Source organism: Chlorocebus sabaeus, chromosome 10 (genome assembly GCF_047675955.1).
Source record: "Chlorocebus sabaeus isolate Y175 chromosome 10, mChlSab1.0.hap1, whole genome shotgun sequence".
Taxonomy (NCBI): Eukaryota; Metazoa; Chordata; class Mammalia; order Primates; family Cercopithecidae; genus Chlorocebus; species Chlorocebus sabaeus.
The window spans coordinates 128638461-128661463 of NC_132913.1; the positions used below are offsets into that span (position 1 = coordinate 128638461).

The 23003-nt window shown below is 47.3% G+C and overlaps 1 protein-coding gene and 1 long non-coding RNA gene across 6 annotated transcripts in view; one reads left to right on the forward strand and one right to left on the reverse strand.

The window, feature by feature from the left end:
- Positions 1-12: 12 nt before the first annotated feature.
- Positions 13-10418, forward strand: LOC119625066 (uncharacterized). Its single transcript, XR_005241191.2, has 3 exons — positions 13-351; positions 1119-4534; positions 6267-10418. It is a non-coding gene; the product is annotated as an uncharacterized lncRNA (long non-coding RNA).
- The window catches only part of PASK (PAS domain containing serine/threonine kinase), a 50502-nt gene continuing 31392 nt past the window's right edge, over positions 3894-23003 (reverse strand). For 4 of the 5 annotated variants that reach the window (XM_007966974.3, XM_007966973.3, XM_038000609.2 and 1 more), the window contains 6 exons: positions 13262-13387; positions 13013-13147; positions 10166-10365; positions 6278-6411; positions 5159-5305; positions 3894-4518 (listed from right to left, as the gene is read on the reverse strand). In XM_007966974.3, coding sequence (XP_007965165.2) covers positions 4361-4518; positions 5159-5305; positions 6278-6411; positions 10166-10365; positions 13013-13147; positions 13262-13387 — 900 coding nt within the window. In that variant the 3' untranslated portion in view covers positions 3894-4360. Of the gene's footprint in view, positions 4519-5158; positions 5306-6277; positions 6412-6669; positions 6890-10165; positions 10366-13012; positions 13148-13261; positions 13388-23003 lie in introns of those variants that run through there. The other variant, XR_012094355.1, reaches the window with a different exon arrangement.

The following is a 23003-nucleotide window of genomic DNA, read 5'->3' on the forward strand; positions in this document are numbered from 1 at the left end:
GTCCCCGGTCCTTCACTTCCGGCCCCCGGTCCGTCACCACCGCAGTTCCCAGCGCCGGCGCGGTGATGGTGGATCTTGTTTCCGGCCCGTAGCTGTGCTGAGCCCTCATGACCCCGCGGGGCTCAGGTGTCCCGGGGTCGCCCCTCCGCAAAGCCGGGAGGCCGGAGTCGCGCCTGTCACCGTCCCGCCGCCTCTGCCGCGGCCTCAGTCCTCGGGGGGCGTCGGCGTCCGGTCGTTCCCGTTGCACTGCCCGTGTCCCGCTTCGCAGAGCTCTGGGCTGGGTGAACGAATGGGTCGTCCTGGCCCATACTCGTGTTTCAGGTGACCTGAGAATTCCTCTCAAGAGGACAGGTAGGTACAGGGAGAGGGGAACTGGTTCCTTGCTTCAGGAACTTCACCCGAGAGCGCAGAAATCCTTCCCGAGGCAGGAAAAACGGATTCGGTTCCAGATAGGGATATTTAAGGTTTCATTGTGTAAAAATCTGTATTCACCGTGAACAGCGGGGCCACCTACGCACAAAAAGAAGTCTTTACCGCTTTTATTTCTTTTTTACTCTCAGCCAGTGGAAGATGAGAATTTGCCGTGTTTTTATTTATTTATTTATTTATTTATTTATTTATTTATTTATTTTGAGACAGAGTCTTGCCGTTTTTAAAAGATCCAAGTAAAATGACAGGAATTATGGCACATTTCCCTTTATAAGCAAGAGCCTTCCCAACTTAGAGGTCTGGTTCCCTGTTAGGATGAAATGCAGTAAAGTTACAGCCGAATGTGTATTCATTCTTAAATTTCCTCTCTCGACATGTTTGAGGATAAGAGCGTAGGCATCTTTCAAAAGGTGATGCTTGTGAAGAATAAAAAGGTGTGCTTTCTCAGCTGCCTAAATCCTGCCACCAAAGCCTTAATTTATAAGCATTTCTTGTTTTATCCACGTCATTCTGGACTGACATAAAGGATTTGATTCTTGCATGGGTACACATTTACATATCTGCTCTGCGCCAGGCACGGAGTTGGGTGCTAAACTGTTTCTGTAAAACTATCTTTTGACAAAAGGATTATATCAAAGAAAAGGAAGGTTCCAATCTGTGTAGAACTAAAGAATTGGTTGCTTTGGCAGGGTGCAGTGGCCCACGCCTGTAATCCCAGCACTCTGAGAGGCTGAGGTAAGAGGATCGCCTGGGCTCAAGAGTTCAAGACCAACCTGAGCAACATAGGAAAGCCCTGTCTCTACAGAAAACAAAAACTAGCCGGGAGCGGTGGCCTGCACCTTAGTCCCAGCTACTCAGGAGCCTGAGGTGGGAGGATCACTTGAGTCCACGAGGTTGAGGCTGCAGTGAGCCGTGATTGCACCACTGCACTCTAGCCTGTGTAACAAGGCAAGACCTTGTCTCGGAAAAAAAAAAAAAAAAAGAAAGAAAAAAAAAAATTGGTTGCTTTTGTTGTTGCACTGTAATTTTCTTCTCAAAATACTTAGCTGTCAACATCTCACAATACATTGTGTTACTGCTACACCAAAAGCCTAAGAAAATCCCATGAGCCATGCCAACTCCCTGGAAAGAATCAAGGAACCTGAATAGGTTATCTAGCTGTAGAAATACAATGACAGCTGGGACACAAGCATTACTATGAAAAATTGACATGAGGCCAGGTGCGGTGGCTCACGCCTGTAATCCCAGCACTGGGAGGCCGAGGTGGGCAGATCACCCAAGGTCAGGGGTTTTAAGACCAGCTTGGTCAACGTGGTGAAACCCTGTCTCTACTAAAAATACAAAAATTAGCCAGGCATGGTGGCAGGCACCTGTAGTCCCAGCTCACTCAGGAGGCTGAGGCAGAATTGCTTGAACCTGGGAGGCGGAGGTTGCAGTGAGCTGAGGTTGTGCCATTGTACTGCAGCCTGGGCAACAAGAGCGAAAGTATGTTTCAAAAAAACAACAACAACAACAACAAAATTGACATCACCTTCAGTCTTGTGTGAAAACTTTGCTCTTTTGAACCATACTTTAAAAATATGCAGTGGGCTGGGCACAGTGGCTCATGCTTGTAATCCTAGTGCTTTAAGAGGCTAAGATGGGTAGATGACCTGAGGTCAGGAGTTCGAGACCAGCCTGGCCAACATAGTGAAATCCTGTCTCTACTAAAAATACAAAAATTAGCCGAGTAACGTGGTAATGCACACTTGTAATCCCAGCTACTTGGGAGGCTGAGGCAGGAGAATTGCTTGAACCCAGGGGATGGAGGTTACAGTGAGCCGAGATTGCACCATTGCACTCCAGCCTGGGCGACAGAGTGAGACTCCATCTTAAAAAATAAAAGAAAAAAAATGGAGTGGAAAAATTGTCAGCCTCAGCCTCAGAACTTTCCTCTCTGGGTTCTTTCTGCAAAGAACATTTGCAAAATACCAGACCTTCCACTGCCATCAAATCAGATGAGCTTTAATTATTGTTTCTTATAAAGAAATAACAGTTCTTAGAAAGCTGGGACTTTGCATTCTCAACCCATTAAACACCTCTCTGAAAACACCATTCTGGCCAAGTGCGGTGGCTCACGCCTGTAATCCCAACACTTTGGGAGGCCGAAGTGGGCGGATCACGAGGTCAGGAGTTTGAGACCAGCCTGGCCAACATAGTGAAACTTCGTCTCTACTAAAAATACAAAAAAGTAGCCAGGCATAGTGGTGGGCACCTGTAATCCCAGCTACTCGGGAGGCTGAGGCAGGAGAATTGCTTGAACCTGGTAGGCGGAGGTTGCAGTGGGCCGAGATCGCACCATTGCACTCCAGCCCGGGTGACAGCATGAGACTGTCTCTAAATAAATAAATACACACCATTCTATAACATCCTCTGTGTTATAAGCATCACAAACACTACAAAGTAGAGTTCTTAAAACATCAGAAAACTCATTTGAATTCTGAAGAGTAAACATCGCTGACTTTACTACACACCTCTAAAACCCTTGTACCTTTAACGTCCTGATAGAGAAGGATCCTCCTCCCACAACTCCCTACCAACTCCTTCAGTCATTTGTGGTGGCAGCGAGGCTCAGGCAGCACTTTCTGAAGAAAGGGATGGCAATATCCCGTATCCTACTAGATGGGACTAAAATTTGCTCTGATCATCCTAAAACAGTTGAGTACCTCCTAAATAGCCACTAGAAATAGCTCAGAACCACGCTAGGGGCAGCCTGGCCCCCAGGCAGCTTCCAGAGGGTTCTGGGCAGGAGTCTCACAATGTGGAAAAACAGCCTGCAAGTGATGACGTGGGAAAAGGGTGGGGGTTTAGGTTTTGGGTTTTTTCCTACTGTCTCAGCAGGGAACAAAAAATGAAAGGTTCTGCTCTCACCTCTAGCTATGCCCTCCTCTCTAACACAGACATGAAATAAAACAATTGTAAGTATTTGACCTAGCCAAGTCTGTCTGAGGGGGGATGGATTGGAGCCTAAGAGAGGGAAGCAGCCAGTTGAGTATCTGAGAAACACCCTGGGACCTGAGCAGCCCTGAGCAATAGACAGGGCTGGAGCCCCTCACATAGACCAGAAGTGGGGGCTGGGCCAGGAAACCCCTCCCGTGGACAGAGGTGGGAGCTGGCTAGCCATGGGATGTTTGGGGACTGCTGGCTCACTGCCAGTCACATGTTGACAGCAGAGTCTTGCTACAGAGCCCAGACAGAAGGGAGGTCCCTGAGAACACCACCCTCCCCAGTCTAACCAGATGGGAGTAAACTTCAGAGCCCTAGACCCACCCCTGGCAGGGCCTGCTTGTAAAAGGAACCCCAGAATGGCCAAGGCTAGACTTCTCTCCAGCTGTGGCAAGTGGGGTGCACAAATGGAAAAATGAGGAAATCAAGCATTTCTCACATTTAGCACACGGGAACAGTTCACAACATCCACGTCAGGATAACTGTTTACTAACAAAAGTGCTTTAATTTGAAAAGCGTTTGAGGAAATACATTAATGAAATAGTCTGGCCGTTTGACTAACCAGTTCTACAAATTTCACATATCCGTCACATCCATCGCTCAGATGAGCATGTGCCAAGTCAGAGGAAACAGAACACACACATCTACAAAAGTAGAAAGAGAAAACTCAGCCTTCAGAGGCTCACAAGTTAAAAGTCCTTTAATAATATAAAACAGTTGAACACTGGAATGTTTTCTAGGTCATGGAAAAAGTGAATTCCAAATCTATGTAATAAGCCTAAAATAATACAGCATCACTGTCTTCTGTTCTGGCGTTTATCAAACCTGGACATGAGTTTTTAGAAGGTGAACTGGGGATGCTTGAGAATGTATTTTCTCCAAACAGATGAAGCTGAAAACTATGATTTTCCAAACCAAGTGGAGAAAAGCAGCAAGAAGCTGGTGCTTAGCTGGTCAGCACACGGGGATCCCCGGGATGCAAACAGCCTTGGCCGTCAGGAGCCTCGCCTGGAACGGGGCCCCCATAAAGCTCCTGAGCCTGGGCCACTTCACTCAGGCTCCTGTTCCCCATCTCCAGACTCGCAGCGGACAGAACTCCACTTTCTGAAGAAAGAAGAAGGTAACTGTATCACATACTAACATCTTAAGGTTCTAAAATACTTTGCTTCTCACCGTGGCAAGAAGTCCTAGAACAAAAGCCTACAGGCGGGGCCCTCAGAAATCCAACTGGCAATGTCCTAGAAATACAGATCCTGCCAAGGTGGGCATCTAAGCCCAGGGCCATCAACAGCAGCTTGGTCCAAATGCTCTGAGTAGCAGTTGTGGCTCTGTGGCTCTGTGCTAGAGCCTTGTCTGAAGAGCCCTGGGCCCCCCAGGCTGCTGGAGAATCACACTCAGCATCTGTGGCCTCATCCTCCCCTTCGGCCCAATCAGACCAGCACCAGCTGCATTTCTCAAACCATCTTTGAGGGTTCTGACCTCTTCTGCCAGGAGCTCCCATGGCACTTGCCCACCCTCCAAGGCCCAAAGCCACACCCTGAACCCCAGTGGTGTCCAGACGCCTCTGGACACAATCAAGCCCCCTCTCACAGGTGACAGGTCAGCTATAGGCCCTGACATTTGTGTCCAAGGCAGCATGGGGGAGAGAGCCTCCTTTTCCTCCTTTTGACCTAGGAAGGCAGCCTGGGGACCTCGTTATTCCAAGCAAAGTCACACGGGGAGGAGGGATGCTGAGAAGCCTCACCTGGCTTGTTTACCTGACACACCTCTTCCCATGTGTAGTCAGCAAGATTCACAGGCTGTGTTACCCACGGGTCTGTCACCAGCTTCTCCAAGGTGGTGCGCTTCTCAGGGACTGGCTGCAGCAGCCCAGACACAAGGCTCATGAGTTCTGGGGACACAAAGAACACAGATGATAGATCCAGATTGGGATGAAGTAGAGAACATCTCAGATTCCTGGGTGCCCACCACTCGCCACAGAGCCTCTGACTGGGCAGGAGGCGGCCCAGGGACCTCTAGTGCAGGGCCCAGCTGTGCTTGGAGAGAAGCTGCAAGAAACACTCGTTGCCTCTGACATGAAAGCTTGGAGTTCAAGATGCCATCTCACTCAACCAAACTCAGGCAGTGCAGAGGTTCCTAAATGGTCTATTCTCAGGGGCTCTAGCTATGCAGAGCTGTGAATAACACAGGGTTAACATGACAGGCGAGGGGACACCGGCACAAGCTGAGAGGAGCCCCCAGCCTGGCATCTGGCTGGATTCAGGCCCCAGTTCCTTTAACCATGTAGGCACCAACTCAACAGGGCCACTTGGAGCCTCACTGTCCTGACTGCAAGTGTGTTTCTCACAAGAGGGCCTCTAAGATCCAAAGGGGAACATTAAAAAAAACTAAATTATCGGCCGGGCGCAGTGGCTCACACCTGTAATCCCAGCACTGTGGGAGGCTGAGGAGAGCGGATCACGAGGTCAGGAGATGGAGACCATGAAACACCGTCTCTACTGAAAATACAAAAAATTAGCCGGGCATGATGGCGGGCGCCCTGTAGTCCTAGCTACTCGGGAGGCTGAGGCAGGAGAATGGCGTGAACCCAAGAGGTAGAGCTTGCAGTGAGCCAAAATCGCACCACTGCACTCCAGCCTGGGCGACAGAGAGCGAGACTCTGTCTCAAATTAAAAAAAAAAAAAAAAAAACCTAAATTATCAAGATGTTTTAAAGTCATGCAAATTATTTGGTGAATAGAAAAGAAACAAATGAGACTATTGATATGGAGAGAGAGACACTGAGGAATGAGGAAATAGGGAAAAAAAAGTGGCTGGTCTCTAAGGACAGTGTCCTCTGTCTACCACTTGCAGCTCGTGCTCACCTTTGGACACCAGGTATGGTGGGTGTATGGCGGCCTCCACGGTCTCCTCCAGCTCACAGAAGGGGTTCTCCTCAAAGACCAGCGTGTACAGAGTGACTCCCAGTGACCACATCTCCAGCTCCGGCCCTCTGTAGCTGTGAGGAGGAGGAGGCATCAGGACGCCACAGCGCTCAGCACGGGCTTGCCAAGCCCGCCCATGGGAAGCACCACGGCTCTTCCCGACTGGCACACAGGCCAGGCAGCGGTTTCCCAGGAGGGTCACTCCACCCCTCCAACATGCCCTCCATTTCCATGCACTTCTGCCCCAGGCCAGCCACCAGGCCATGTGCCAGGAGTGGAGAGGCCCTTGGGCAGCTCCGAGGCTAATCAGGAACTTCCTTGTGGACACCAACCACAAGACGTGTCCACCAGAGGTGGGGGAGGGCTTCCTGGAGGAAGCAGAGTACACATCCATTGGCTTTGCTGAAGGCCACAGCAGCCGCAGGCCACTTCAGAACAGGGTCACGTGCCCTTCAGACGTGATCGGGCATGTTCAGCTTGGTGTGACCACTGACACACATGCCCTTTAGGAAGATCACGGTGGCGACGACGTGAAGGTGCTGCAGGACGAGACTGAACAGGCAGAAATACCGAAGGATGAAAGCAAACAAGAAGGACGTGGTGAAGGCGGGTGTTCACACAATGGGCCAACTGGAGGAGCAAGCTTCAGGGAGAAGACACCCAAAGGACTATTGTTATTTCCTATCGCCGTAAACATCCTCATCCACGCCACCATTTATTGGGTACCTAGAGATGCCAACGCTGTACCAGCATTTTACATGGCTTAACCCAAATCCTCACAACAACCTAGCAAGATAAATATTACCTTCATTTTACACAGAAGAAGAGCAAGGCTTGGTGAGGTGAAGGTACTGCCAAGCACACACTGGAGCCAGGTCACCTGCACCCACGGCCCTGCCCCTGCACTGGCCAAGGCCATGCACCTCCAGGTCTGCAGCTGGGGGTCTGTCCCCAGAAGAGGTCTGGGAAGCAGCAGCCTCTTCCCAGAACTGGAATTAGACAAGGGAGCCAAGAGAAACCACAGCAGTGAGAAGAGTGGCACGGACAGAGCCCTGGGCTGGACTCAGAGAAGAGGGGCTGGGCGGGGAGGGGAGGGCTCAAGATGGCAGATCACAGAGGCCAGAGCAGCAGCGTGGGTAAGAGTCAGGCCACCAGGTTGAGTCAGGGGGGTGGTGGGGTCGCTAGCACAGACCACAGGGAAACTGAGGGGATGGATGAGAGCTGTAGGGGCTAGAGCAAGAAAATCAGATTCGGCAGTTTTTGTTTTTGCGTTGTTTCTGTGTTTTAGATGTCAAGACTTTTAGAAGATGAAGAGAAATATCCAATAGACTAGAACAGAGGTTGGCAAACTTTTCCTGTAAAGGGTCAAATAGTAAATATTTCAGGTTTTGGGCCACATGGTCCCCGCTGCAACTCAACTCTGTCACGTAGGACAAAGGCAGCTACAGACAACACATAAGCAAATGAACACAGCTCCATCCCAATACAACTGTATTTATAGAAACAAGAGGCAGGGGATGTTTGCAAACACGTTTGTAGCAGCATCACAAACAACATAAAGATAGAAGCAAAGGTAGAAGCAACCCAAATGTCCACTGACAGATGAATGAGTAAGTACAGCACATCCAGAAAACGCAATCAAATTCAGCCTCGAAAAGGAAGATGCTGGCACAGGCCACAACATGGATCAACCTTGAGGACTTTATGCTAAGTGAAATAAGCCAGTCGCCAAAAGGCAGATGCTGTATGATTCCACATATAGGCGGTCCCTAGAGTAGTCAGATTCATAGAGAAGAAAGCAGAATAGCGGCTGCCAGGGCCTGAGGAAGGGGGATGGGGACCTAAGGCCACAGTCTGCTGACCGTGGAGTAGACGGAGATGAAGATGACAAGACAGAAGCCAGGTCCCTGAGGATGGGATTGAGAATCAGAACTCAGAAACCCTTTCACCCAGGGAGATGGGGAGAGGATGCAGGAGGGAGGAAGGAGCTCCCGAGAAGAGGCCTGCAGCCCAGCAGGCCTAGGAGCAGCACACCGCTCACAGCCAGAAAGGAGGGGCCAGGAAGCAGGGCAGAGCCCTGGCAGGGCAGGTGCTCAGGAAGAGGGTGGGAGCCACAGCTCTGGGAGGCAAGGGCAAGGTGGCCAAGCAGCACTGAGCTCTCACCTAGGTTGGATCCCCCCCACACCTTCCCCAAGCTTCGTGGCCTGGGTGCAGGAAGGGGTGACAAGCCATGCAGCAGGCATCATGGGTCAGTGGACAGGGGACAGGCAGTTCCCTCCCGCAGAGAGGACACGACAGCCACTGCAAGGGAGGCAGAGCCCACCAGCGTCCACCAGGCTCCAGGGCAACCAAACTAGATCTGAAGGGAAACTCCAAGTCCCTTCATAGACCAACTCCCTTCAATATTTCATGCCGTTTGGTGGCTCTGAAGATGCATGGAGGTTCTAGCAAGGAAGAGCCCATTCATACTTCCTCCACACTCTATACACAGGGCATCCAGGCCCAGAAGAGCTCAATGCTGCCTGGCGTGGAGAGGCTGGCGCAGGCCAAGGCTGCTGGGCTCTGAGGACGCAGGGTGCGCAGCCTGGAACCTGCACCTCCTGACTGATGAAACATGGCCTAAGCAGACACCGGGATCCAGGGCCCAGGCCACTCCTCTGTCAGACGCTGAGGCTCTCCCGAGAGCCCGAGGCATGGCATGGAGCTGGCGTGGCAACTGCAAGCAAATGCTCTGACCTCAGGCCACCAGGTCGGGGCAGCTCTAAGCAGGTCTGTGAGGGACCCCGTGCGCCTGTCCTGTGAGGGCAGCATCAGTTTCCCTCCTAGAGAACCGCATGGAGCAGATATGGGCAGTGCAGCAGAGCGCTGCAGCAGCAGGCGGGAGGGTCCAAGCAGTGCCGTGATCATCCGACCCTCCAACCATGAACTCACCTAGAGAAGCATTCCAACCACACCGCGTTCCAACCACACCGCGTTCCAACCACGCCTCTCTAAAATACGTGGAGGTGCTAGCAGAAAATACCTGTTGTCTGTTTCTGATTTAATAAAGTCTATTTCATACACATAAAGACACACTTGGTTTACATGCAGATGAGACAGTGATCAGGCATGTGCAGCAGAAAGCATCGTCAGCAGACAGCCTCCACTCAGGCCCTACAAATGAACAACAATCTTCCTTTCGTCTTGCTTTCCTCTCTTAAGTTCCCCAAGAGGAGGCCCTGCCCAGGCCAGCCCCCAGCTCACAGGCTCCCCTGACTGCAGAGCTGCAAACTCAGCCACACACCCCAGGACGCCGCTTCTCCCCACAGCAGAGCAGAGGCTCAGCTGGCCCACTCCAGCGACGTGGAATCGGGCTGGGCAGCGACAGGCCCTCCAGCCAAGGGCTCCGCCTTCAGCATGAACCCTCTGCCTCAGGACTTTCTCCAGTGCCTGATTCCTTGTATGGTCAGCCCCGTGGTATTTTATTGAAATAGATATTATTCCTGTCATCAAAATAAATAAACCCAACTAAAAAGCATCCTCTTCACTTATTTGAAGAGTGCCATTTTGGGGGACTCTTCAATATTTTTCTTGGCTTTTTATTAGATGAAACTCCAAACAAATAAAAGCTGAGAAAATAAAATGATTAACTCCTACATCCATTACCCAGTGCCTTTGCCCAATATGGCCTTGCCTGCCTGTCCACTTACTTTTCAGCACATCACCCTGATCACTCAACGCTCTCATCACAAAGGCGCGAAGGAAGCCATTTTCCCACCCAAAATCAAGCCAGCCTCGGGGCCCCGACAGACGACGTGAGGACAGGCTGCACTGCAGCAGCATACGTACGGATTCCCCATGAGAACTTCCGGTGCACAGTACTCGATGGTTCCACAAAAAGTATAAAATAATTTTCCCCTTTCCAAGTAGGCGGCCGAGCCAAAGTCTATCAGTTTGATTGTGAAGTCCTCGGCGATCACAATGTTCTCGTCCTTGATGTCGCGGTGAATGATGTCCTTCAAACGTAGGTATCCCACCGCTGACACTAGCTGGAATCAGGAGGCCAGAGGGGGCTTTTTAAAAAAGCAATTCAACTAAAATACGCCTTTAAAATAAACTGGAACCAAAAAAGAAAAAAAAAGAAAAAGAAAACATAAACCTCCGACTCGTAATGAACTGGGGACAGGAAAGATTTTTGAATGCTGAAGATATGATTGAAAGCAAACAGGAAACAAAGCCACTCCAGGAGGCGTGCTCACTGGGGTGGCCACGTTAGCCAGCAAGGTAGCAACATCGATACCAGACTCGTGGGTTCTGTATGCTGCTGAGAAAACCTTCCCAGCAGACATGTGCCCCACAACGCACACCATGCCTATTTCAGGAGGAAAGACAGACAGGCCACAAAGCCACAGCTCAAAGACACTCATGGCGGGCAAGTGAATGGGTGCAGGTTTGGTGTTAAGTGGGAAGTGCCTGAGGGAAAGCACCAAGTCGACAACCTCAGCTCCCAGGGAGGGAAAGTGACTTGCCCCGAGTTCAGGCAGCGATCTGGGGCAGAGCTGGGAGCACAGCCTCAGCAGTGTCTCAGAGAGCAGCATGGCATATCAGCCATCCCTGCCCCAAATGTGTGGCTGCTCAATGATGCAGACTTAGAGCGGGTATGCTGGAAATGGGCTTCGTTCCCGCAAAGGTGCCGCTGCAGCATACCACTGCCTGCAATAACGGAGGCTCTCCGTTAACTCTGCCTCTCCAATAATGGAGGCTAGCAAAATCGGCCTTTCAGTTTAGTTCAAGTAGGATGAGCTAAACGTCTGACTGTCACTGTACCAATCAACTTAGTGATTTCATGGATGTATCATGTTGATCTTTTGAGACAATTTTATATTTACAAATGAGTAGCTTTCAAATCAGAAGCAATAGTTAATCACAGGTTAACTAAACCCAATTAACTTACATTTAATAAACATATGTATATTTATACACATATACACAAATGTATACATACCTGCATATTTATAAACACATGCCTGCATATTTATATATACAAACACATTTAGATACATACACGTGCACATATATACACAGCTGCATATACACGTATGCATACCTACACACACAACATATACTTGTACACACATAAATACACATATACAAGCATGCATGCATACATACTTACATATATATGTAGATATATACAAATCAGTCAGGATCCAGTCAGGAGACACAAACCACACATGAACTTGAACATGGAAAGTTTCATTAAGATTTATTAACTAGTACTGAGAGATTAACCACAAAGGGACAAAGAGCAACTTGAAGAAAGCTGCTCTTCCTGCAGATGCCTCCATGCCCTGGACCGGCCGCGCTGCCCTGGAGCTGCCTGAACCAAGCCAGGGCTGTTCCCAGGCCCAGCTCCCCTGCCCTGCTGCTGAGCAGGCCCTGATGAACCTGGAGCTGACAGGCAATGCCCTGAGAACGGGCATGATTCCTACATACACTGATGTATGATCATATATTTATAGAATTGTGAATACTTCATAGAATTATGAATCTATTATTTACATATAATAACATTTATGTCTATATATTTACAAAAGGGGTAGAGATTCTTTTGGCAAAAATGTTAGAGTATAGAATACCATAGTTATGTGTCTCACTAGCCCCAGAATAAACAACTGACAGAAAGGAGCTTTTAACAAGTGACCCTCAACGTTACCTCGTACAGATACTCTATTTGCTGTAAAGTTTCAGAAACAAGTCCTTGCCACAAATTAAAGGGAGGAGGTCATCTTCCAACACAGGAAGAGGGAGAGAGGTGACCTTTTTTTGGCAGAACCATAATATCTGAAACTTACAAGTAGGAGCCTAAGAAACTAAACTTCAGAAACCCAACAACCCCTGACAGTGTGTAGCTTTGAGGAAGAAATGTTGATTCACGGAAGCCGTCATTAGACATCGAATCGTCCCCAGCAAACAACCAAGAGCAAATGTGAGTTGTCTACACAGCCCTTTGCTGATATTTCTCCAATTCTTTCGGGGGAGCTGGGAGCAGGACAGGATGGAACCACCACCTTCTCCTTAAAACCCAACCCGCGTTACCGTTTCTTCCTCCTCTCCCTCTGCTACGATGCCTTCCTATTTTGATCATCACGCTCCCATTCCGACAAAATAATGGGCAAAATTCAGTAAGTAATTAAGACACAAAACAGATCAAGACAAATACTTACTGTAAAATGAGAATGTCAGGATCTCAATTTTGCTGGTTAATTAACTGAACAGCCACTATTTAGTGAGAACTTACAGCCTGCAGGCCGCTGTGCCACACACATGCCTTTGAGACACTCTCTGACTGCATCCTAACCCTTTTGGTTAATTTTTGTGATTGTTGTGGATATTTTACATATGTAAATAAACCTTAACCATTATACATACTTTCCCAATCATTCCAGGACTGTATCTGGCCTCATCCTCACTTTCTCTACTTCAATCATAGAATTTCTCATCCCAATCTCACTTTCTCTACTTCAATCATAGAATTTTCTACTCAAAATATATATCGTACTCCATGAAATCCCCACACAGAAGGCTAAATCCACCTCAGAGAGAGAACCGAGTATGTATCACCGATCTTTGCAGCCACCAGATCCAGGCACCCAGGCCTGCGTTCACCCCAACACAGCTCTGGCCTGCTCTCACTTGTCGGAAGATGTAGCTCGCCAGGGGCTCATCCAGCTTGGGGTGGCGGTCGATGAAAGCGAAGAGGTCTAGGCCGGAGCCGTGCTTCTCCATCACGAGCTGGAAGAACCCTTGGTTTTCAAATACATCCAATACCTAGGAAGAGACAAAGCCAAGTCCAACTCTGCCAAAACATCTTCAAGCCAACAAACTTAACACATTTGACATGAGCCAAGTTAGGGTATCTCTAAAGAGGAAATCGTCATCTACCTTGATGATATTGGCGTGCTCCACCCTGGATAGAATTGCAATCTCTAAAGTAACTTTCCCAAGTTTGGGATCCTCAATCCAACAATCCTCCAAGACCTTCTCCTTCTTAATAAACTTCACCACCACCTGTGAGGAAAACAGAGGGTAGAAATGGCTGGAGCCAGTCCTCAAGCATCCCATTACACCAGGGGGCACCCGGTCCTCAAGCATTCCATTACACCAGAGGCACCATCAGTCCATGTGGCAGACACATCCTCTGCATTTGCCTCCCCTAAGTCTCAGGGACATGAAGGAAGAAACACAGTCGTAAACCCCTGCAGCACAAGGAAGCAGAGAAGGGGGTCAGCAGCTGACCAGAAACGCAGTGTCATTCCTGCCCATCCTGTAAGGTGGACAGATGAGTGTGATGGAGAAGCCAGGTGGAGCTGAGGGAGCCATAACCTGGGCTGGAGAGAGGGCCCCAGAGGCCTCAGGGCAGGTGCCCCAGAGAACATCCACGTCACTTCTCAACCAAGGACTGGAAGCCCTGGCCAAGAGAATGAACTAAGAAGCCAGAAAACTAGAAAATACAATGAAAAGCTATCTCTCTTAGATATGTTTTCAACATTGACTCTGAGATTAATCAGAGTTGAGCAAGACTGACAAGACATAAGGTGCTACGACAGTCAATGATAGTCAAAGTGTAACAGAAAAAGATACATTCGCAAAAGAAAGAAACACTGCTGAAGGAGCAACGGGCAACCCAGTGGGTACCGACCACAGGATGGGCCTGTTTCAGGTGTCAGCAAGAGATGCTGAGCAAGATCACTCACCAGGGAACGATGAGTGCCGAGGAGGAAAAAAAGATGGGGCAGGCAGTGCCGCGGGGGTGCGGCCCCTGTGAGGTGGGTGGGACAGGGAGCCAGTCCCGGGAAGGCAGCTTCTGAGCGCCTCGGGGAAGGTCCTTCAGGCAGAGGGCAGCAGGAGCACGGGGCTGCGGCAGAGCGCACCTGAGCTGTGTGAGGAGGTGTGAGGGAGGCGGGGGGCTGGGCAGGCAGCGTAAGGGAGCATCAGGAGGGCGTCGGGGCCAGGGCAGGAGCAGAAAGAACCATCGGAGCCCGGGCAACATCCAGGCATCTCACAGTCATCAGGAGAGAAGGGGGCAGCTTGGGTGCCAGCCTGTGAGAGATGAAAGGAGACAAATTCTGAAGACCCTTTGACAGGAGGGCCACCATGGCCCAAAAGGCCAGAGACGAGACTGAGGGAAAGCAAGACGATGAGGGGAGGCAGGGCTGTGGTCCTGAGGGGCACAAGTAGGGCCTGCTGAGATGCGGCAGAGCTCCAGGAGTCTGGGAGGGCTGGGGCCCTGACACTCTAAGTGAAGAGGCCTGTGGCCTGTCCAGCTGCAGGGCCAAGGAGACAAGAGGGCAGGCTCCTCCAGGCGTGCCCATGCACATCTAAAATGAGTGTCAGGAGTAGGGAGAAGGAAAGAATTAACGGAATCTAAGAATAGAATCCTCTTAAAATAAAGGAAGCGTTAAATATTCAAATCAAAGTCTTACAATGTATCAAGCAAGAATAAAGAAAACACACACAAACATACACCCCTAAAGACATCCTGGTGAAAATTTTGAAGGACAAAGACTTTAAATCAAGAAAGAAAAAAAAAAATCAGGTTGCTGTCAGCAAAATTCACTTCAAAATAATGCTAGATTACCACAGATACAGGTCTAAAACTTTCTGAGAGGGAAAAGGCATATCACCACTAAAATATGAAAGAAAAATAAACACATTTTAATATATACAAGGACTGAAAATATAACACCCATGACTCCTTCCTGGAAAAACTGGCAATGAATATATTCTAGCAAATGAAAAAGCTGGGAAAAAGAAGAAACTAGACATAAAAATAATGGAGACTAAACAAAAGAATAAGACTTGTACACTGAAATTACAAAACACTATTGAAAGAAATTAAAGATCTAAATGAATAGAAAACTTTCCACGTTCACAGATCAGGAGACTTAATATTGTTAAGATGATAATACTCTGCAAAGTGAGCTACAGATTCAATGTGATTCCTACAAGAATCTCAGCAGGCTTTTGTGCAAAACTGACAAGCGGATCCTAAAATCCTTATGGAAATGCAAAATGGCCAAAACAATCTCAGGCTGAGGCCCAAACTGTCTTTTCTCTCGGAGGGTGGGGAGGAAGGGAGGTAGGGACAGCAGAGGCCTGGGCTGGGTGCCCTGTGCATGCCACCCCACTTCCGCCCTACCACTGGAGCATTGGCCTTGGCTGGCTAATTGGGCACCGTGTGCCCGCCTTCCACGGGCTCCTCTACACCAATGAGGCCTCATCTGTGCTCTCGCTGGGCATGTGGCTTCATGTCAGTAAGCAAGATGCTTCTTTTTTTTTTTTTTTTTGAGACAGAGTCTCGCTCTTGTCACCCAGGCTGGAGTGCGGTGGCACAATCTCAGCTCACTGCAAGCTCTGCCTCCCGGGTTCATGCCATTCCCCTGCCTCAGCCTCCCGAGTAGCTGGGACTACAGGCACCCGCCACCATGTCCGGCTAATTTTTTTGTATTTTTAGTAGAGACAGGGTTTCACCGTGTTAGCCAGGATGGTCTCGATCTCCTCACCTTGTGATCCGCCCGCCTCGGCCTCCCAAAGTGCTGGGATTACAGGCATAAGTCGCCGCGCCCAGCCTGCAAGATGCTTCCTAATAACCCACCTTCTGCCCCACTCTGTTCCTTATCCCGCTACCCCTGTAGGGGTCAAGGGCCCTCTGTCTACACCCTCTCCTCCTCCTCCATCCTCTATTCAGAGTCATCTTGCCCTTGCCCATGGGTGGGGGAACATGTGTATGTTTGTATACACATGTAAATTTTAAATATTTTAAGCAGAAAGTCCTTACCTCCTGTAAAACATAAATAAAGTACAATCAATATGAAAAAAAATAAATAAAACTAATAAAATGTGCTTCAAATGAAACATCAAGAAAGTGAAAAGATAACACATTTAATGGGAGAAAATATTTGCAAATGATATATCTGATCAAGAAATTGTATCTAGAATACAGAACTCATACAATTTAATAATAAAAAGACAACCCAATTTAAAAGTAGACAAAGGGGCAGGGCCAGGCACAGTGGCTCACACCTGTAATCCCAGCACTTTGGGAGGCTAAGGCGGGTGGATCACCTGAGGTCGGCAGTTCAAGATCAGCCTGGCCAACATGGTGAAACCCCATCTCTACTAAAAATACAAAAATCAGCTGGGCCTGGTGGTGCACACCTGTGATCCCAGCTACTGAGGAGGCTAAGGCAGGAGAATTGCTTGAACCCGGGAGGTGGAGGTTGCAGTGAGCCAAGATCACACCACTGCACTCCAGCCTGGGCAACAGAGAAAGACTCTGTCTCAAAAGAAAAAACAAATGGGCAAAGGATCAGAATAGACATTTCTCCAAAGAAGATTTACAAACAGCCAATAAGATCATGAAAAGACACTTGACATCATTAGTCATCAGGGAAATGCAAATCATAACCACAATGAGCTACCCCTTTACACTCCCCTAGAATGGCTAGAAATGAAAAGACAATAATAAGTGTTGGCAAGGATATGTAGACGCCTCGTACACTGCTGATGGGAATGTAAAAACAGTATAACCTTTTTAGAAAGCTGTTTAGCAGTTCCTCAAAACATTAGACACAGAGTTACAACCTGACCTACAAAGTGCACTCCTAGATATATGCCCAAGAGAACTGAAAACATGTGTTCACACAATTTTTATATACAATTGTTCATAGAAGCATTATTCCTAGTGGCCAAAAAATGGAAACACCACAAATGTCCATCAGCTGATAAACAGATAAACAAAATATGGTGTTTGTTCATATAATGGAATATTACTCGGTCATAAAAAAGAATGAAGTACTTATACACACTGCAACATGGATGAACCTTGAAAACATTATGTTAGATGAAAGAATCCAGTCACAAAAGAGCATACTGTGCATGATTCCATTTATATGAAGTGTCCGGAATAGGCAAATCTATTGAGACAGAAAGTAGATTAGTGGTTGCCCAGGTCTGGGATGGAGGAAATTCGAGCAGGATGGGGGTTATGGGACTGACTACTGATGGGTATGACGTTTCTTTCTGAGGTCATGAAATGTTCTTCGTTTGTGGTGATGGTTGCACAACTCTGTATATACTGAAATCTACTGAACTGTTCACTCTAAATGGGTGAATTTATGTGGTATATGAATTATATCTGAATACAGATGTCAAAAATCATGATGAAATATTAAAAACAAACAAGAAACAAAAACATGACATAATAAAATATGCTCAACAGAAAGCAGGAAAAATAGAGGGGAAAAGAACAAAGCACAGAAATATCCAGAAACAATAGAAAACAACTAGATTTAGACTGTAGATTTAAATCCAGCCATATCAATAATTTCATTAAACATCAACGGTCTAAACACCTCAATTAAAGATAGAGACTTTCAGATTGAATTTAAAAAGCAAGACCCAAGTGTATCCTGCCTACAGAAGACCATTTTAAATATAGACGTAAGTGACTAAAAGTAAAAGAATGAGACAAGTTTACTATGTGAACACAAATCAAATGAAAGCTGGAGTAGTCATACTAATACTGAAGTAGATTCAGAACAAGGCATATCAAATAAGGAATTAGTTCATCAAGAAGGTACTATGATACTGAATGGGTATTCCTATAACAACAGAGCTTCCAGATATATGAAGTAAAATCTGGGAGGATTACAAAGGGAAATAAGCAAATCCACAAGTATAGGTAGAGACTTCAAAACATCATACAAACATCAACAAATTTAAAGAAACTGAAACTTTGGGAGGCCGAGACGGGTGGATCACGAGGTCAGGAGATCGAGACCATCCTGGCTAACATGGTGAAACCCCATCTCTACTAAAAATACAAAAAATTAGCCAGGCGTGGGGCGCCTGTAGTCCCAGCTACTCAGGAGGCTGAGGCAGGAGAATGGCATGAACCCAGGAGGCAGTGCTTGCAGTGAGCCGAGATCGTGCCACTGCACTCCAGCCTGGGTAACACAGCAAGACTCCATCTCAAAAAATAAATTGATAAGCTTCTAACCAGACTGATCAGTTAAAAAAAAAAAAGAGAAAAGACACAAATTACCACTACCAAGAATGAAAATGGTGATAAAATTATAGCCCCTACAGACGTTAAAAGTTTTTAAGAGCCTATTATGCCAATAAATTTGATAACGTAGATGAAATGGACAAACTTTCATCCATCATTTGAAAGATCCAACCTATCAAAGCTTCAGAAGAAACAGAAAACATAAATAATCCCATTTATATTTTAAAAGTTTAATTTGCAGTTAAAATTCTTCCCTCAAAGAATACTCCAGTCCCAGAGGACTTTACCGGTCAATTTCTACAAAACATTTAAGGAAAAAATACCAATTCTATACAAACTCTTCACAAAACAGAAGAGAAAGGACTACTTCCAGATCTTTTTTTAAGACAGGGTCTTGCTGTGTTGCCCAGGCTGGAGTGCAGTAGCGTGATCACAGCTCACAGCAGCCTTGACCTCTCGGACTCACGCAATCTCCCTTCCTCAGCCTCTCAAGTAGCTGGGACTACAGGCACACACCACCATGCCCAGCTAACTTTTAAATTATTTTGTAGAGATGAGGTCTCACTCCGTTGCACAGGCTAGTCTTGAATTCCAGGGCTCAAGCAATTCTCCCGCTTCAGCCTCCCAAAGTATTGGGATTATAGGCATGAGCCACCACTCCTGGCCACAAATTCATTTTTATGAGGGCAGCATGATGCTTATACTAAAATTAGACAAAGACGTTGCTAGAAAACTACACATCAATATTCCTCATAAATGTAGACGCAAAAATGCCTAACAAGATATTAGCAAACTGAATACAGCAATATAGAAAAAGGGCAGTAACACCTTACGAGCAATCCCAAGAATGCAGGGTTGAGTCGACATTCGTAACTCAATCATTATAATTTATCATGTCAACATAAACAAAAAATGTATCATCTCAATAGATACAGAAAAAAGCACTTGACAAAAGCCAACATCCATTCCTAATAAATGCTCTCAGCAAACAAGGAATAGAAGGAGAGCTTCCTCAGCTGATAAAGGGCATCTACAGAAAACCCACTGTTAACCTCACCATTAAGAGTGAAAGGCTTAAGGCTTTCTTTCTAAGATTGGGAACAAAGCGAGGTTGTCCATTCTCACCACTCCTGGCTCATATTTTACTGGAAGTCTTGGCCACTGCAATAAGGCAATCAAATCAATCAACCAATCAATGGCATAGAGATTAGAAAGGAGGTGATAACCTCCTCATTTACAGATAATACAACTGTCTATGTAGAAAATCCCAAAGAATCTACCAAAAAAGTTTAGCAAGTTTGCAGGACACAAAGTCAACACAGAAAAATAGGTCATATTTTTATATACTCGCAATGACGAACTGGAAATTAAAATTAAAAATCAATACCACTTACAACAGCATCCAAAATATGACACACTTAGGGATAAACCTAACAAAATATGTTGGATTCATATGCTGAAAACTGCAGCACATTGATGAGAAAATTCAAACACGACCTAAGTAAATGGCACAGAAGATTCGATCAATGTGTGACTTCTCCCTGAATAGCTCGGATAATACAAATCCAAATAAAATCCCAGCAGGCATTATTAACAAAATCAACCGGCTGGGCATGCGGTGGCTCACACCTGTAATCCCAGCACTTTGGGAGGCCAAGGCGGGTGGATCACGAGGTCAGGAGATCGAGACCATCCTGGCTAACACGGTGAAACCCCGTCTCTACTAAAAAATACAAAAAAATAGCCGGGCGTGGTGGCGGGCACCTGTAGTCCCAGCTACTCAGGAGGCTGAGGCAGGAGAATGGCGTGAACCTGGGAGGTGGAGCTTGCGGTGAGCTGAGATCACGCCACTGCACTCCAGCCTGGGCAACAAAGCAAGAATTCGTCCCAAAAAAAAAAAAAAAAAAATCAACCATGGTTGACACCTGTAATCCCATCACTTTGAAACACAAAGGTGAAAGGATCATTTGAGGCCAGGAGTTCAAGACCAGCCTGAGCAACACAACAAGACCTCATCTCTACAAAAATTAAGAAATTAGCCGGGCGTGGTAGTGTACACCTGTGGTGCCAGCTACTTGGGAGGCTAGAGGAGGGAGGATCGCTTGGGCCCCGGTGGTGGAGGCTGCAGCGAACCATGATCGCACCACTGCATTCCAGCCTGGGTGACAGGGCAAGGCCCTGTCTTCTCCAAAACTAATTAATTAATTAAATCAACAAGCTGATTCTAAAATTTACACAAATAAGCAAAGGGCTTAGGATATTCAAAGCAGTCTTGAAAACGGACGGAGTTTCAAGATTCACTATGAAGCTGCAGTCATTGGCAGGCGCATCGACACGTAGACTGGTGAACTGAACAGACCCACACACATATGGTCAATTGATTTCTGCCAAGGCTACCAAGATCATCTAACGGAGAAAGGATTCTTTTAAACTAGTAGAAATTCACGTGTATAAGGTAAGCCTCAGCCATGGCTTGCACCACACACCAAACCAACTCCCACTGCCTCACAGACCTCAATGTACAACCGAGGGCTATACAACTTGTAGGAGGAAACAAAAAATCTTTGTGACCTTGGGTTATATAGGATACCAAAAGCATTATCCATAACAGAAAAATTGATAAACTGGACTTCATCGAAATTAAAAACCTCTGCTCTCCAAAAGGCACTGCTAAGAGAATGAAAAGACAAGCTACAGACTGGGTGAAATTCCCTATCAGATAAAGGAATAGTAACTAGAAATTATAAAGAACTCTTAAAATTCAATATTGTTTAAAAACTTTTTTTTTTTTTTTTTTTGAGACGAAGTCTCTCTCGGTTGCCCAGGCTGGAGTGCAATGGCACAATCTCGACTCACTGCAACCTCCACCTCCCGGGTTCAAGTGATTCTCCTGCCTCAGCCTCCTGAGTAGCTGGGATTACAGGTGCGCGTCACCATGCCCAGCTAATTTTTTGTATCTTTAGTAGAGACAGGGTTTCACTATGTTGGCCAGGCTGGTCTCAAACTCCTGAGTTCATGATCCTCCTGCTTTGGCCTCCCAAAGTGCTGGGATTACAGGCGTGAGTCACTGCACCTGGCCTCAAAAACCCAATTTTTAAAAGCTGGCAAAGGTTTGAAAAGATTTCATCAAAGAAAATATGCAGATGGTGAACAAGCACACAAAAAGATACACAACATCATTGGAGCTCACATCATTAGAGCATTACATAAATAGATAGAATGTCCAGAAATAGGCAAGCCTGATTATGTTAAAAGCCAGGAGAGTAGGTACCCTGGGGTCTGTGCCCAGAAGGGCTCCTGAGATGCTGGGGAAATTCTGCATCTTGATCTGGGTGTTGGTGGTGTGTGTGTTCAGTTGCTGAAAGTCCCTAACAATGTACACTCATGATTTGTGCATCCTGCATTTAAGTATTTGCCTAAATAACTCAGAGCATTAGCTGGAAAACAATAGGTGTCTCATATTCTACATATTCAAGTGTTCTTCTGCCATTCTCTCTCACATGTCATAAGCTGTATATGTCTCAGGCCTGCTCTCTTTCTCTTAATAACTACTGGGATATTAATGGTTAACCCTGAAATAGCAGGTCATCCTAAACGCTGGGGAAAAAAACTCAGAAAGATTTCTAAAAATTCTCTTTTCCTCTACAGCTGGGAAGAAAAAAGAAAGCCATTTTTATTCACCACAAAGCTAGTTTTTTGTTGTTGTTTTTGGCTTTTTTTTTTTCTTGGAGATAGGGTCTTGCTCTGTTGCCCAGGCTGAAGTGCAATAGCATGATCTTGGCTCACTGCAGCCTCGACCTCCTGGGATGAAGTGATTCTTCTGCATCAGACTAATTTTTTAACGTTTTGTAGAGACGAGGTCTATGTTGCCCAGGCTGGCCTCAAACTCCTGGGCCAAGAAATCCTCTGGCCTCGGCCTCCTGAACTGCTAGGATTACAAGAGTGAGCCACTGCATCCCACCCATAAAGCTAGTTCTAATAAACTGTACAGGATCAACCTCCCAACACCCTGGCTCCTCCCACCCTGCCCAGCACGGTGACGGCAGGGACGTGTGCCCATCTCTGCTGTCCGTCACCAGGTAACCACCAGCACGGTGATGGCAGGGACGTATGCCCATCTCTGCTCTCCGTCACCAGGTAACCACCAGCACGGTGACGGCAGGGACGTGTGCCCATCTCTGCTGTCCGTCACCAGGTAACCACCAGCACGGTGACGGCAGGGACGTGTGCCCATCTCTGCTCTCCGTCACCAGGTAACCACCAGCACGGTGACGGCAGGGACGTGTGCCCATCTCTGCTGTCTGTCACCAGGTAACCACCAGCACGGTGACGGCAGGGACGTGTGCCCATCTCTGCTGTCTGTCACCAGGTAACCACCAGCACGGTGACGGCAGGGACGTGTGGCCATCAGCACGGTGACGGCAGGGACGTATGCCCATCTCTGCTGTCTGTCACCAGGTAACCACCAGCACGGTGACGGCAGGGACGTGTGCCCATCTCTGCTCTCCGTCACCAGGTAACCACCAGCACGGTGACGGCAGGGACGTGTGGCCATCTCTGCTGTCCGTCACCAGGTAACCAGGCCTAGGAGCGTTCTTGGTACAAAGGAGATTC